Source organism: Cryptomeria japonica, chromosome 11 (genome assembly GCF_030272615.1).
Source record: "Cryptomeria japonica chromosome 11, Sugi_1.0, whole genome shotgun sequence".
NCBI classification, from domain to species: domain Eukaryota; kingdom Viridiplantae; phylum Streptophyta; class Pinopsida; order Cupressales; family Cupressaceae; genus Cryptomeria; species Cryptomeria japonica.
This window is the reverse complement of record NC_081415.1, coordinates 215,266,373-215,282,158: the sequence shown is the minus strand read 5'-3', so window position 1 is coordinate 215,282,158 and position 15,786 is coordinate 215,266,373. Positions and strand designations below refer to the sequence as shown.

Sequence of the window (15,786 nt, the reverse complement as noted above, 5' to 3'; positions counted from 1 at the left end):
ACATAGATATATGACTAGAGGATTGTTGTATTTGACTGCTTCAAGACCATATATTATGCAGGCTATCTATTTGGTTGCTATATATCAAGCTAATCCTAAGCAATGCCATGATCAAGTAGTGAAAATGATATCATATATTTGAAAGAGACTCTAAATTATGGATTATGGTATAAGAAGGATGATGATTTCACTTTGAAAGCATAAACACATGCTGATTGGGTTAGATGTGCCGATGACATGAGAAGTAGAAGTGGTGGTGCTTTTTTATTGGGAGAAAAATTGGTCTCTTGGTTAGTAAGAAATAGGATTCAATGTCATTATCTATTGCATAAGCTAAATACATTGCAACATCATCTTGTTGTACTTAGGTTATGTGGATGAAGAAAACTCTTAGTGATATTAAGACCTGAATTATGATGAGGAAATTCCTATTATGTGTGATAATACAAGTGCTCTTAATATTTTAAAGAATCCATTAATGCATTCAAGGACTAAGAACATTGCAATCTGGTATCATTTCCCAAGAGAGAAGGTTGCAGAGAAGAAACTCAGATTGGAATATGTACCTACTAAAGAATAGATAGCATATATCTTACTTAAGGCTTTGGCGAAAGATACCTTTGAGTCTCTCCAACAAAAGTTGGGGTTTATTAACCCTTCTTTAAACAAGATGCATTTAGATGGTGCATCTGTATAGGGGGAGTTCTAAAGTTCATCTTTTTCTCTTGGATTGATGTGGTGGCTACTCTTAGGGGGAGTAATGAGTGTTGTAGTTATTAGAGCTTATCAAAAAGGGGGAGAGAGTTTAGTAGAGTGCCCTTTATCCTTGATGTCAAAGGGGAGAGAAATACAGATTGGGAGAGAGATTAGTTGTGATTTCAATTTTCTTTGCTGTTGGTGGTACGTAGGTGTTGCCATCAATGACAAAGGGGGAGAATGTTGGAAACTTAAGTTATTGAGTTGCGTTGTCATTGATGTCAACTTATCTAGAATTTTTATTGATATCACTATGTGTTGCAGATGATCCAAATTTGAATATTCTAATGTTTTTGTATGTTTTGGTAGTGATATTGAGTAAGGTTGAGGTGTTTACAGAAGGTTGCTATAGTGGAAGTTTTTCAATATGTAGGAAACAATATTTAGGTAGGATTTTTTTTTTAAATATCCCATTGGAAGAATGCTTAGAATTTATTTGGTAAGTGAAGATTATGGAGTGTGGTTTCAAATACAATGTTTATGATCAATGTGCGTTGTTCTTTTGAGTTTATAGGTCCTTTGTTGCTTAGATGGTAGATTTAGTTGCTGTTGTACTTGATAGTGGTGTGTCTATCAGAACTGGTCCAAAGAAAGCTTGGTGGTTGTTTGATGCATGGTTTTCTATGTTGTAGCTTGGACGAAATGTTCATTTTGTGTGTGCAGTGTTCTAGTTTAGTTTTCTAGTGATGGTTTGATTGGCAAGTGAATTTATGGTGTTCTGAATTTTGTGTTTTTAGTTGGTCTAGCTTTTGGTTGATTGTGGTAGTGTAGCCTATTTGGATCAAGTCTTTTAGGTCCAAATATGCTTTGGTGGTTGAGTTTGGATGTTGATATGGGCCTCACTATGGTGTGTGTAGATCAACATTGAGTTTTGTGCATTGGAGGGTATTTTTGGGCCAACTGGTTGGTGTGCTTTATTTTTTATCTACATATTTCATTTGATGCCGACTTTGGAGGATGTGTTAACATGCATGTTTCATTGGAATTTTTTGAAAAGAATGTGTTTTGATCCCCTTTATCTCTTTGAGTGGACTGCAATGGATGTTATAGGTCTATATGGTTGAATTTATGTAATATTGTTTATTTTGTCTTTAGCTGATCCTCAACTAGGGTTTCAATGAATTATCTTGTATATAGGAGTGCAAATGTATGATTTGAGTATGGATGTATGTGAATTAATGTGAAGTAGATATGAATGATGTGCAAGCAGATTTGTTATATCAGAAGTGTGAAAGATAGTTTGTGAAGAGCATTGAGATAGTGTTGGAAGTTAGATGGTGTTCTGAATTTTGTGTTTTTAGTTGGTCTAGCTTTTGGTTGATTGTGGTAGTGTAGCCTATTTGGATCAAGTCTTTTAGGTCCAAATATGCTTTGGTGGTTGAGTTTGGATGTTGATATGGGCCTCACTATGGTGTGTGTAGATCAACATTGAGTTTTGTGCATTGGAGGGTATTTTTGGGCCAACTGGTTGGTGTGCTTTATTTTTTATCTACATATTTCATTTGATGCCGACTTTGGAGGATGTGTTAACATGCATGTTTCATTGGAATTTTTTGAAAAGAATGTGTTTTGATCCCCTTTATCTCTTTGAGTGGACTGCAATGGATGTTATAGGTCTATATGGTTGAATTTATGTAATATTGTTTATTTTGTCTTTAGCTGATCCTCAACTAGGGTTTCAATGAATTATCTTGTATATAGGAGTGCAAATGTATGATTTGAGTATGGATGTATGTGAATTAATGTGAAGTAGATATGAATGATGTGCAAGCAGATTTGTTATATCAGAAGTGTGAAAGATAGTTTGTGAAGAGCATTGAGATAGTGTTGGAAGTTAGATGGTGTTCTGAATTTTGTGTTTTTAGTTGGTCTAGCTTTTGGTTGATTGTGGTAGTGTAGCCTATTTGGATCAAGTCTTTTAGGTCCAAATATGCTTTGGTGGTTGAGTTTGGATGTTGATATGGGCCTCACTATGGTGTGTGTAGATCAACATTGAGTTTTGTGCATTGGAGGGTATTTTTGGGCCAACTGGTTGGTGTGCTTTATTTTTTATCTACATATTTCATTTGATGCCGACTTTGGAGGATGTGTTAACATGCATGTTTCATTGGAATTTTTTGAAAAGAATGTGTTTTGATCCCCTTTATCTCTTTGAGTGGACTGCAATGGATGTTATAGGTCTATATGGTTGAATTTATGTAATATTGTTTATTTTGTCTTTAGCTGATCCTCAACTAGGGTTTCAATGAATTATCTTGTATATAGGAGTGCAAATGTATGATTTGAGTATGGATGTATGTGAATTAATGTGAAGTAGATATGAATGATGTGCAAGCAGATTTGTTATATCAGAAGTGTGAAAGATAGTTTGTGAAGAGCATTGAGATAGTGTTGGAAGTTAGATGGTGTTCTGAATTTTGTGTTTTTAGTTGGTCTAGCTTTTGGTTGATTGTGGTAGTGTAGCCTATTTGGATCAAGTCTTTTAGGTCCAAATATGCTTTGGTGGTTGAGTTTGGATGTTGATATGGGCCTCACTATGGTGTGTGTAGATCAACATTGAGTTTTGTGCATTGGAGGGTATTTTTGGGCCAACTGGTTGGTGTGCTTTATTTTTTATCTACATATTTCATTTGATGCCGACTTTGGAGGATGTGTTAACATGCATGTTTCATTGGAATTTTTTGAAAAGAATGTGTTTTGATCCCCTTTATCTCTTTGAGTGGACTGCAATGGATGTTATAGGTCTATATGGTTGAATTTATGTAATATTGTTTATTTTGTCTTTAGCTGATCCTCAACTAGGGTTTCAATGAATTATCTTGTATATAGGAGTGCAAATGTATGATTTGAGTATGGATGTATGTGAATTAATGTGAAGTAGATATGAATGATGTGCAAGCAGATTTGTTATATCAGAAGTGTGAAAGATAGTTTGTGAAGAGCATTGAGATAGTGTTGGAAGTTAGATGTATTTTCCATGACACCAGTCGCTTGACATAGTGGTTTAAGGAAAATTTCATGATCAAGAGATCTTGTTTTGAGTTCATTGATCCTCTACACTTGCTGGAACAAGGTGTGTTTCTTTTGGTATTTTGTGTAGCCCTTTGTATCTTGCCCTAAGGTTGTGCACCTTAGTCTTGCAAGTCCTCTAGGAGTAGTGAGCTTCTTAGCCTTGAGCCTAAACACTGTAATCAATTATACATATTGTGAGTGTGATTCTCATTGTGGTTTTTCCCTGCTTAGGTTTTTCCACATAATTATGGTGTTCATGTGATTGTTTTTCTTTGTGCTTTCATGTTTCATAATTGCAGTAATAAGTTAATTGTTGTGTAAGGTTTGAAAGATCAAAAGTAAAGTATTTTGAGATCAGAATTGATTCCCCCACCCTCTCAATCCTATGGTGCGTTCAATAGGATTCACTATCTTTGATTCCAATAGACATCTCTTCTATAGAGTGGATACATACACTATTACTTCTAACCACCTTATTCTCATGGACTCTTAGAGTAAACCGTTTTTCACACTTTGTTGCAAGATATACACATCATTTACATATTTTATTTTACATAAATTTATATTATTTGATTGATGGTATATATTTCTTTCTCTCTTTATTATCTTTGAGCCTAATTCTATATATTGAACCTAAAATTGATTAAGATTTCATAATGAATTTTATTACTGTGCTCAAATATATCTCCTTGGTGACATGAACCTTCTTTGCTTGAGATGATCACACAAAGGATGAAATAATTGAACCACCCCCCTCTCCTACCCAATACCAAAAGAGCAAAGAACTTTAATTTAAATTGTTATATATATTCCTAGCCTATAAATTGCTTATTTGTTTAAATATTTTTAATAATTTGAGTAACCTCATATTAATTTAATTGTGCCACCCTCCCATTCTACCCAATACCAAAAGAGCAAGGCACTTTAATTTAAATTTTCTTTTTATATTTATTGTAACCCTACAAATTGCTTACTTGTTGAAATATTTTTAATATTTTGATAGTTAATATTATATCAATTTAATTGTACTACCCTCCTCTCCTACCCAACATTAAAAGAGCAAGCCAATTTAATTTATTTTTAAAAAAATATTTATTCCTAGCCTATAAATGCTTACTTGTTGAAATATTTTTTAATAATTTGACTAATCTTATATTAATTTTATTTTAAGCTTTCTAGCAATTTTACAATTTATCGATATCAAAAAGTGGTAATTAATGAAGTAAATTTCTTTCAGAAATATCACATGAATCCGCATTCACCAAAAGATCTTAAATTACTCATTAAATAGTTGGAAAGTATGTACACCATCACATAAAAGAGTTATTTGAGCTATTTAGTAATTCTACAAGGAATTAAAGTACATCAATGAGAATGTTTCTTATATTGATGTTCAATCTTAGGACCTATTTGTTTAGTGAGATTTTCCACCATTGTGTCACTCGACCTTTCATGATGAAAGATTTCAAATTCTATTAAAAATGTATTTCATTTCCAACACACTTGTGAGATTATCTAATATTGTGTCACTTGACCTATTTATTTAATAAGATTTTCTACCATATTTTTGTTTTAATAAAATTTTATTCAAAATAATATTTAACTAATAAAATATATATTTGTAATATCAATTATAGAAAAATTTAACACCTATTTATAATTCAGCATGCCTCATGAACTTATGGATCTAGTTGCTAATAATAGACTCAGTGAAAAAAGAGAAAGTGATCCCAGTCTCATCTTAAGAACCAGATCTCTACACTTAAAAGTACATCAATCGACATATTTTCTAAAAGCCATGTTTGTTCATAACAACAGCTTGAGTTGACATATCTAAGGGAAATGCTCGTTTCATTGCAGCAAGCAATAGTTTGACATATTTAGATAAAGATTTCCTGCCATTGTAACACGTCTGCATATAAATATTGTGGATTCTAACTAAAGCAAATAGATGAACTTTACGTGGCTTGTTGAAAGGGACCACGATCACAACAGATTATCTACCTTTCTGTACAAAAGTTCTACTCCTTACAAAGAAAACGAATAAAAATTACAGAAAACAAATAAAAAACCATGATCATTTAATGAGTGAATAACCACTCTGAACTTTCAGGACAAAGATTTATTTATTGATCACTCAGAAATGATAATTATAGACAAGTCAACTCTGTTCATGAAATTAGTAGAACATTGACTTCTTAAACCTGTTTATGAAATAATAATCTGTATCTTGCTGAATAAACATAGAGTGATCATATCAGTTTGATGATGATAAGAGTGATCACACCATGATGATTGTTTTTCATTTTTGTTGATGGATTTTGAGTGGTGATTGTTTTTCATTTTTGTTGATGGATTTTGAGTGTGATCTGTAAAAATGTATTCTATCTTTAAAAGAATTTTACACAATTGAATTCAGTAACAGAAGAATCAATTTTATTAATTGTGAAAATCTGATAACAATTCGAGTATAACAGAGTCGCACAAAATCGAAACCAAAAACAGCAATGACAATCTTATAGATTGTGAAAATATGAACATTGAAACCTACACTATTATTGTAGAAGGTCCTCAAATAATGAGGTATCAAGCAATGGAGGTAAACATTCAATTTGTGAAGACATTCCAAGCAGTTCTTCCAGGCAATCAGAACCATTGTGTTGAAGCTCTACCAATGGCTGTAAACCTGAGCTCTGATTCAGAAAAAACTGAGAATCATCCAGCCTACTATGTTGTAATGGACCCACCTGCTCCAGTTCTGATGAATCTCTGGGTCTCTTCTTATTCAGTACTGGGGGAGCAGGACTGAAAGATAGAGAAGGATTAACAGCATTGGGTCCCAAGCAATTCATATAACGTCTTCTAGAAGCACTGAGCTTGTTGGAGAAAGCATAATCATTTTGTCTCAAGGCCTGCATCACAATATGGGTAGGAAAGTTGAGTAAAGCTCGAGTCCCCCGCATGAGCAGAGCAGCTTTATCATAAGCCATGGCGGCCTCCTCAGCAGTACTGAAAGTTCCAAGCCACACCCTCGCTCCTTTTCTTCCAGAATCCCTTATCTCTGCTGCAAATTTCCCCCATGGCCGCCTTCGGACTCCTCTGTAATGTTTAATAGGAGGAGGCTGCTGCAGACATCCTACTGGCTGTTTAATCTCCATAGTCTTTTCCACTACAGGCGCCGCTAGAGCTTCTTGGAGAATACTGTACAGAATCATGTCCTCTGAGTACCCATTATTCTCTTCTGCAGGTTTTTCCTGGCCTTGCATTAGAACTGCCCATACATCTTCCACTAGCTTCTCTGGGCAGCTTCCAAGATTGCTCATGGCCATTGTTATCTCAATATGGATGGATGAAAGATTCTAATGATGTCTATGAGATCGAGCAATCTAATGAATCAAGAACTACAGTTCTAAATTAGCTTCAGACTCGTCTTGATGTAGGATCTTATGTACTAAGAACTGCAGTCCTACATTATCTTCAAATTCTTTTCAAGGAGACTGCAGTCCCAAATGATCTTCAAACTCTTTTCAATGTGAGATATCACGGATCAAAACTACAATATAAAATATATCTTCACTCTTTTAATGTAATATCTCAAAGATCAAGAACGGCAAACCTAAATTTTTTTCAAACTCTTTTCAATGTGAGATCTCACAGATCAAGAACTGCAATCCTAAATTACCTTCAACCTCTTTTTTGATGGAGGATCTCCCACTATAGGTCTTGATCAGAAAACTGAAGAAAACTGAAGTCTTTGGCTAATGCTGAGCTTAGGAACACACTTCCATTTACCAGAGGATATTTAAGGAGGCATTCTTAGCTTGGAGTGAGCACAAAGAAACTCTTATAATGGGTTAGTTATCTTATTGAGCTCTGGGGAAAGTTCTGCGATGCCAGGCTAGCTGATTGTCTGGCAAATGTAGTTTTCTATTGCCCGATTTCAGTCATGTGCTCTTTATGAAAGAATCCCAAAGTCAAAATGCAGTTTTTTTTCATTAATAGTAAGGATGGTGATGTCATGCCGTTGCGATAGCTAACTGTGAAATCCTTCCGTGAAGACATCTCGTCCTTATTCTCAAGTCAATGAAGTCAAGTTTAAGTTATGCAACAATATCTTCAGCCGTACAAATCAGCCTTAAATGAAGTCGTCCCAAACCGTTGGTAGCATTGCGACATCAAACTGTAACCCTAATATGTAGCTTCACACACAGATCAGTACTTTGGCAGGAGCTTTCAACATTAAACTCTAAGCTTAATACAACTTACTCAGGGATAAAAACGCATTGGTTCAATATTCAATTTATTTTTTATTTTTATTGTATGAAATATCTTTAAATTTAAGTGTATTGTATTCATCATTTTGAAATAGGGTTGGTCTTTTTAATAGCTTTTATAGATTAGATTATAGTTGGTTCTATTTTTGGAATTACATTACACTTGTATATTTCAAATTTTTAGATCAAACTATGGATATTTTCAGTCGATGTTTTCGATCGCATTCAATGATCCATCATTAAAAAGAGGGATACAAGGGATTGGAGTTCAAAGATAGCCTTAAACTATATAGGTAACTTTCTTTCTAAATAGAATTTTAGAATTCTCATTTTCAAGGTTTTTTAAGAAAATGATTGTTATCCATCAATTTATAGGTTAAAATACATTAAGTCAAACATCTAGAAACGTGTAAAAGAATAGCATTAGGTCAATAGTTCATCATCAATAAACATTATCAGAATCTCATATTAAAAAGTCATAAGGCTTGCATCAATCAATAGTTTGACAAGGACTTATAACATTAAACTCCAAGCTTAATATAACTTACTATACATACTAGTGTTATGGATAAAAATGTATTCTAGTTAATTTTCAATTTATTTTGTTTTTTTATATAAATTGACTTTCAATTAAAGAGTATTATATTCATCATTTTAAAATAGGATTGACTTTTTCAAATGGTTTTTCCTTTTTTATATTGGATTATACTTGTTATTATATTATTTGAATTAAACTATACGTATAACTTTTCTTTTTAAATTGAATTTTAAATTTCTTATTTTGAAGGTTATTTTTGTTGTAAATTGATCATTACCTATTAGTTTATGGGTAGAAACACAATGAATTAAACATCTAATAACACAAATTTAATGATAGTATTAGGTTAATAGTTCATCAATTTTTATTTTATTTTATCACAATCTCATATTAAAAGGTCATAGAGATTACATGGAAACTACATTAATAAACGCTAAATCGTCACATCTTTAACACTTGCATAATTGTTTGGTGTCTTTACTCATCACACTTTGGCTTCGGAGCTTGAAACATTAGTAAGATTAGTTGTGATCTTCAAACCTTTACCTTCAAGTAAACCCCTACAAGTGATTTTTAACACTGAAAAGTTTTTAGATGGATGCATAGACATTGGTAAATAGAGTCCATAGGTTAGGAAGAGAAAATGACAAATCTATAGGAAGATATATTTTTTTTTAGTACAAAATCACAAGGTAGAAAAGTTACAATCATTCCTTTTTGACTTAACCATGAAATATGTGACTTAAATTCTAGAGTGTTATGTAAAAGGAAAAACAATAATCCATTATAGATGGGGAATCAATAGATAATCTATTTAATTTATAGATTTTCAATTTATTTATAGCTCTAAATAATAATTTCATTATCAATAAATCAAAGATTATCAACATTTACACTAATGGTTGATTAGACATCTTGAATGATTTCTTGAATTGCCTTAATTCTTAGCTAAATCATTAAATCAATCTATGTAGTTTGACTAAGGAAAAAATCCTTTTATAACAAACTATTGTAGTAATTGATACTACCATTTCTAAATTTTATAGATGAACATGAAGGTCAATGGTGTCAATATTGAAGCCATAGAAATGTTAAACTCATATATTTGGGAATAAAGTGGCATGTGTGAGGATCTATTCTACATCTATACAATTGATTTCATATAGTAATATTTTAGAGTGGTAAAATTATAAATTTGGTAATGGAGCAATAAATTGGATCACTTAAAACATATTATACAACACACATTTTTTAAGTCACAAATGAAGCTAAGTATAATCATTTACTATCTCAACTCAAATAATTTATGATTATCTTATTGTTAGTGGGATGCTTGCTAAGTATAATCATTTACTATCTCAACTCAAATAATTTATGATTATCTATTGTTAGTGGGATGCTTGCAAGCTAGTGATGGATGAAAATGATATAAAAGGGTTAAACTTTTACTTAAAATTTATAGTTGTATTTGGGCTTGTAGCACATCTATAAATAATATAATTATCACACAAGATATGAAATGTAAAATTGTGAATCTAAGTTTTAAATATATGGTATATTTCTCATACTCAAATGATAAAAAGTAGGTAAAGTAAGTTGTAAAAAAGTGATTTTTTAAAACATTATTGAAGGCAAAAAATATATATGCATCTAATACTCATGGTAAACAAAATTAATTTTAATATTATTTTATGCACATGTAAATGAAACTAATTTTAATATTAGGGCAAGTGCAAGGTAATGAGTCACAAATTTGCAGAAGTCCGCGCGTTGGAAAATGCGCTCTTATAAACGTGGGCCCGTTTTCAAAAAATGGGGGCCCGTTTATGCTTTGGGCTCCCAAGCTGAAAGGTAACAGGGGTCCAAAACGGGGGCCCGCTTTTAAACGAAACTAGGGCCCGTTTTTGAAAATGGGGGCCCGTTTCTAAATGGCATTTTTCCTTTTTTTTCCACAAGCCACCCTTGTTTGAAAACGGGGACCCGTTTTGTGGAAGTTGATTCCACAACCCACCACTTGGCTCGAGATTAGGCCCGTGATAGGCCTGGGACGGCCACACCTAAGACATGGACCTGCAAATTCAAATCTCCATGAATGAAAGCACAAATATGAACTTCAGAAATAGTTTACGCGCCTCTAGTCAGAGAATTTTTATACGAAATTAAAACCCATTTCAGATTATACTGTCTAGATTCTAAATATGTAAATTTATTTAAAAATTGATTATTTTAACTATTTTTCATTTAATTTATACTAAATCGGATCCATAAATTTGAAATATTAACTAATTTTGTTAATTTAATAACTTTTTTATTTTAATGAATTTTGGAAAAAAAATTATATGTCATCAATCTACACAAAATTCTTTTGTATTTGAAATAAAATAAAATAAAAAAATGTTAAGTTTACATCAAATTATGTGGGTCGTACATGTCAAATTTTTAAAAAGATAATTACGGCCATTAAAAAATTAATTAAAAAAAAATACAGAAAAATATGCTCATCAATCTTCAGTGTGTTACAAACCATTTCCCAAAATAGTTTGAGAAAATAATTTTAATTGTGTCAAAAAGTGTGGGTCGTACACATGCATGGTATGGTCCTGAAACAGACATTTTTAAAACATAGTTTTCAAAACTCCATTCAAAAAGTTATTTTTATTATGTGGGTATTAAAATAAATTAAATATTTGGAAAGTACACTCAGAGGGATATCTTTTATATTACAAAATTTTTCCAAGATTCAATCTCTAAGTGTTTCAAAATTTAAGCTCAAATAAGACAAAATCTGAAAATCAGGGAAAACACTTCCACTTTTTGGCCAAAAAGTGGACTCATCTTCTTGCACTGACCCATTATTTTATGCACATGTAAATGAAATCAATTTTATGCATGTGTAACTAATCTATTAGGGTTATGACCATCTTCCCAAGCTACTATCTGCTCCCACCAACAATTTGTTGATGATACCTTGCTGATTGGGGAAAGCTCGATTAAAGAAGAAAAAAATCTTAAAGTTATCCTGGATACTTATGAGAAAGGAACTGGGCAAAAAGTCAACCTTTCTAAAAGCTCCAATTTTTTCATGAATACCCTTGAGCATAGAAAAATGAAGATTGCCAATATTTTGGGTTGTAAGAGGGGTGCCCTCCCAGATACGTATTTGGGCCTGCCCCTATATGTGGGGCCCAACCTGGATTCCTTTTGGTCTAGTCTGATTGATAAATTCCAAAATAATTTGGCTAGCTAAAAAGGGGCTTTGTTAAGTCAAGCTGGTAAACTTCAGTTGATCAAGGCTTCGCTTTAGAATCTTTCGATCTATGCTACGAGTCTCTTTAAAATCCCTTCCAAAGTTGCTAATAGAATGGAAATAATATAGAAGCATTTTCTTTGGTTGAGAACTAAATCTAAGAATAGGCTCCATTTAGTTGCATGGGATCAAATTTGCTTACCCAGAAATAGGGGAGGTCTGGATATTAGGCATTTGAGAGATGTCAATAGGGATTTAATGACCAAACAAATTTGGAGATGCTTAAAGGAGAACAATGAATGGACTAATATCTTCAAGGATAAATACCAAATTCATAGTTTCCAAAGGATGTTGGAAAATTATACCCTCTTGACTTCAGCTTCTGATCTATGGAGCAACTTCTTCAGCTCCAACCCCATTATCAATCAGGGATGCCGATGGGTGTTGGGAATGGGAGAAATATAAGGTTCTAGGAAGATTGGTGGATGGGAGAGGGTCCGTTGTTTGAATCACTCTGGGCTTCTCAATTCAAACAAAAATGCATTAGTTTGATTGGAACCTGGGTGGCAAATTATATCAGTGATGGAGGTTGGGTTGACCTTAGTAGCTTTGATGCTTCTCTGGAGCATTTGCAATCTTGGCTCAATCTAATCCTCATCCCCTCCTCCTAGATGGAGGATTCGGTAATTTGGAATGGATCTTCTTCTGGGCATTTCGTGGTGGCGGACACTTTCAGGATCATTACTAGGTCTTTTACTCCTACCCCTTTTGGGCAGGAGTTTGGAATAAACTATTAATTCCCAAAATTAATATCTTCTTCTGGATGTTCATGCAAAACAAGATTTCCACCACTGATAATCTGTGTAAAAATGGGATCCCCATCACTAATAGATATTTTTTATGTAAAGAAGATGCTGAAAATATTGGTCATCTACTCTTACATTGTTCCTTTGCCAGGGATATTTGGGCTTTCTTTCTCAATTTATGGAATTTTAATTGGGTCCCTCTTGTTCTATTCAGAACTTTTGGTTCCAATGGATGTGCCCCTATGGTAACTAGACTATTGGTATTTTGTGGAACTTATCCCTGCTTCACATTGCCTAGGGTATATGGAAGGAAAGCAATAATAGGGTTTTTAGAGATATTGAGTCCACTGCTCAAGTGGTGGCAATTAGAATAAGGAATGCTATTAAGGAAAAAAATCTAAATTATTGCCTTGGCAGGAGAAATGATCCTCCACTTGACTCTAACTAGGAGGAATGGGATATTATCAGAAGATGGCAGATTTGCTGGGATATATCTGTTCCATTCTATAAAATAAAACATAGAAAAGTGAATGTGTCTTGGCATCCACCCCCTCTGGGGTGGATCAAAATCAATATTGATGGGGTGGCCAAGGGAAATCCTGGGTTGGTAGGTTATGGGGGAGTGGCGAGGAATCATTTGGGTTTGCTGGTCTCCATAGTGGTGCTCCCTTTGGGCACCCAGACTAACCATTATGCGGAGACCAGTGTCGCTTACATAGGACTACACATGGCGATCAAGGAATGCTTTAGACGAGTCTAGTTAGAAAGTGACCCGCTTAATATTGTGAACTACATCAGGGGTAGTACTGAGCCTAGTTGGACTATTTTGAACCTGATTAAGGATTACCTTGAAATGATTGCTGGCTTGGAGGAGTTCAAGATCTCACACAATTTCTGGGAAGGAAATAAATTGATGGATCATGTTGCCAACTTGGCTATTGATAACGTGGTGATTAAATGGTGGAGGGGAAGGGAAACCTTCCCGAAAACTCTGTGCGACCTGGCAAGAAATGATGCCGATATCTTCGGCCTTACAAATGACTTTAATGTTGAAAGATTATGATGGGATGGGAGCTGTTGGGATGGTATTTAAAATTATTACCACTTTGAGAAGCTCTAGAACTTTTAGGCTGCCCTGTTTCTGGTTTTGTTTCTTCTTGATTTTGCATCTAGAGTGTAGCTTCATGGAGTGCCTGAGTAACAAAAAGGGAGGGGACAAGAATAGGAATGAACCCACAACCTATGATAAGTGGAAGAAAAATATGGAGGTCTGGGAGGAAATCTCTGATGGTGGGATGGTTCCCTATTTGGAGAGACTTCATGGTAACTCTCCCGTGGTTACTGAAAGCTTTGTCAAAGGATGGAATAAGGGTGTGTTGGTTGTGTATGGGGCAGAATTCTAGGTTGACGAAACCCTAGTTACCATTGTTACTAGTCTTGAAATGGAGGGAAGGAAATTTTATAGAGAGAGGAAGTTGGTTGAGGAGACCATTGCTATTTTTTTTGACAAGGAAAAGGAACAATAGAGGGTGACAAAAACAGCGGATGATAGCTACAAAAGGAAATAACTGAATTCCCTTTAGGCTGACAAGGCAGAATTCATCATGAGGACAATCTAGTGCTTCATGAGGGGATTATCATGTTAATCATGGAGTATGCCCAATCCCATGAAGTGAAACCCTCCCCAATGGATAAAACTCACATTTCTTCTTCTAACCCTGAGGTGTAGTTTGTTTCTGACAAGAAGATGGAAGATGATGATAGTGGCACTACTTGTTGGCCATTTGGAGGAATTTATTATGTGTTGCATTGATGTTTTGTCATTGATGTCAACACTAGCTATTTTGGTTGCTTTACCGGTATCCTTCTGGTCCCGGTAGGTTGTTTGGTTTCTGGTTGGATTGGATCATGATGATCTGGTATGCTCCGGTATGTTTGGGTTATGAAATTGGCTTATTCATGTTCATGTTCAGTCAGTTGGTTTTGATCTGGTGAGAGGATGCTATCATGTATACTGGCAAGCTTGGTTTGTTGTTTCGACGAGGGTTTCACTGATAGAGCTTTGATGAAGATATTTTGATGATATACATAAGTGATGTTGGTGCTTATTCTAGTGGATATTTAGGATGTTGATGGTGATCATGTTCGAGACTTGGTTGATTAGGATCATTTCTTTAGCATGTGGACCTAAATTGGGTCCCGGTGTATCTAGGTTATGGACTAGCTTAATGTAACGTGTGGATTGGACCTCTTAATGTATTTCTAGGATGTCTTATGGGTTGGATATTATTTGTTTGGTCTCTGGCCGACATGTTTTGTAATTATGTAATTGTTTTATTATTTGGTGGCCAACCTTATTGTTTATGGTCGAGGGTTTGTATATATATGATGTAAGATCTCATTGTAGATCATGGCATAGATATATCATGGGATGCAAGGAGCGAATAATGTAATAATCATTTAGGCAGAGGATTTGGTCAATAATTGGTGATCGAGTTGGGTTTATGTAAGAGGATTTATTCCTCCGGTATTGAGCTTAATCAAAAATATATTCAGGAAGAGGAGATGCTGTCTTTGTAGTTCATTCCTTCTTCCAGATTGTAGTCTTGATTTCTATGTAGTCAGTGAGACTCCTTTTGTGATGAGAAGTGCACTCTAGGCTATTGGTCTTCCTACAAGTGCAAGCCCCTCAATTGTAATTCACATACTTAATGCAAAAGTATTATCTGACTGTGGGTAGGCTTCCCACTGTGGTTTTTACCTTACCGAGTTTTCCACATATAAATATTGGTGTCATTTGGATAGTTCTGATTATTGTTTATGCTAAATTGGTTTATCTACTATTTCAGTAATTGGTTTATGCCTTCTCCGTATTGATCTTTTGGGTTCCAGTATTAAATTTTTTATTTCTTAAGGTTCTAGTAATCTGGTGACAACTGATTCACCCCCCCTCTTAGTTGTCTTCCAGTTATTTGAACTGTCTTATAATTGGTATCAGAGCTTTGGTCCTCTCTGCAGAAGCTTAACTGCTTGAGGAAGATCCTATGGTGACTAACAGTTCAAATTCATCTAGAGCTACCTTCGGAGAGATATTCCTAGGATTGATGGAACAAATTATAGTATGAAAGATTCAGATGGAAACTCATCTGAGAT

At 34.2% G+C, this 15,786-nt stretch overlaps 1 protein-coding gene across 1 annotated transcript; it reads right to left on the bottom strand.

The window, feature by feature from the left end:
- Positions 1–6,276: 6,276 nt before the first annotated feature.
- LOC131068760 (ethylene-responsive transcription factor 1B) lies at positions 6,277–7,519 on the bottom strand. The gene has a single exon (XM_058004020.2). It carries the CDS (start codon positions 7,095–7,097, stop codon positions 6,324–6,326), a length of 774 nt encoding a protein of 257 aa, XP_057860003.1. The 5' UTR covers positions 7,098–7,519; the 3' UTR covers positions 6,277–6,323.
- Positions 7,520–15,786: the final 8,267 nt, after the last annotated feature.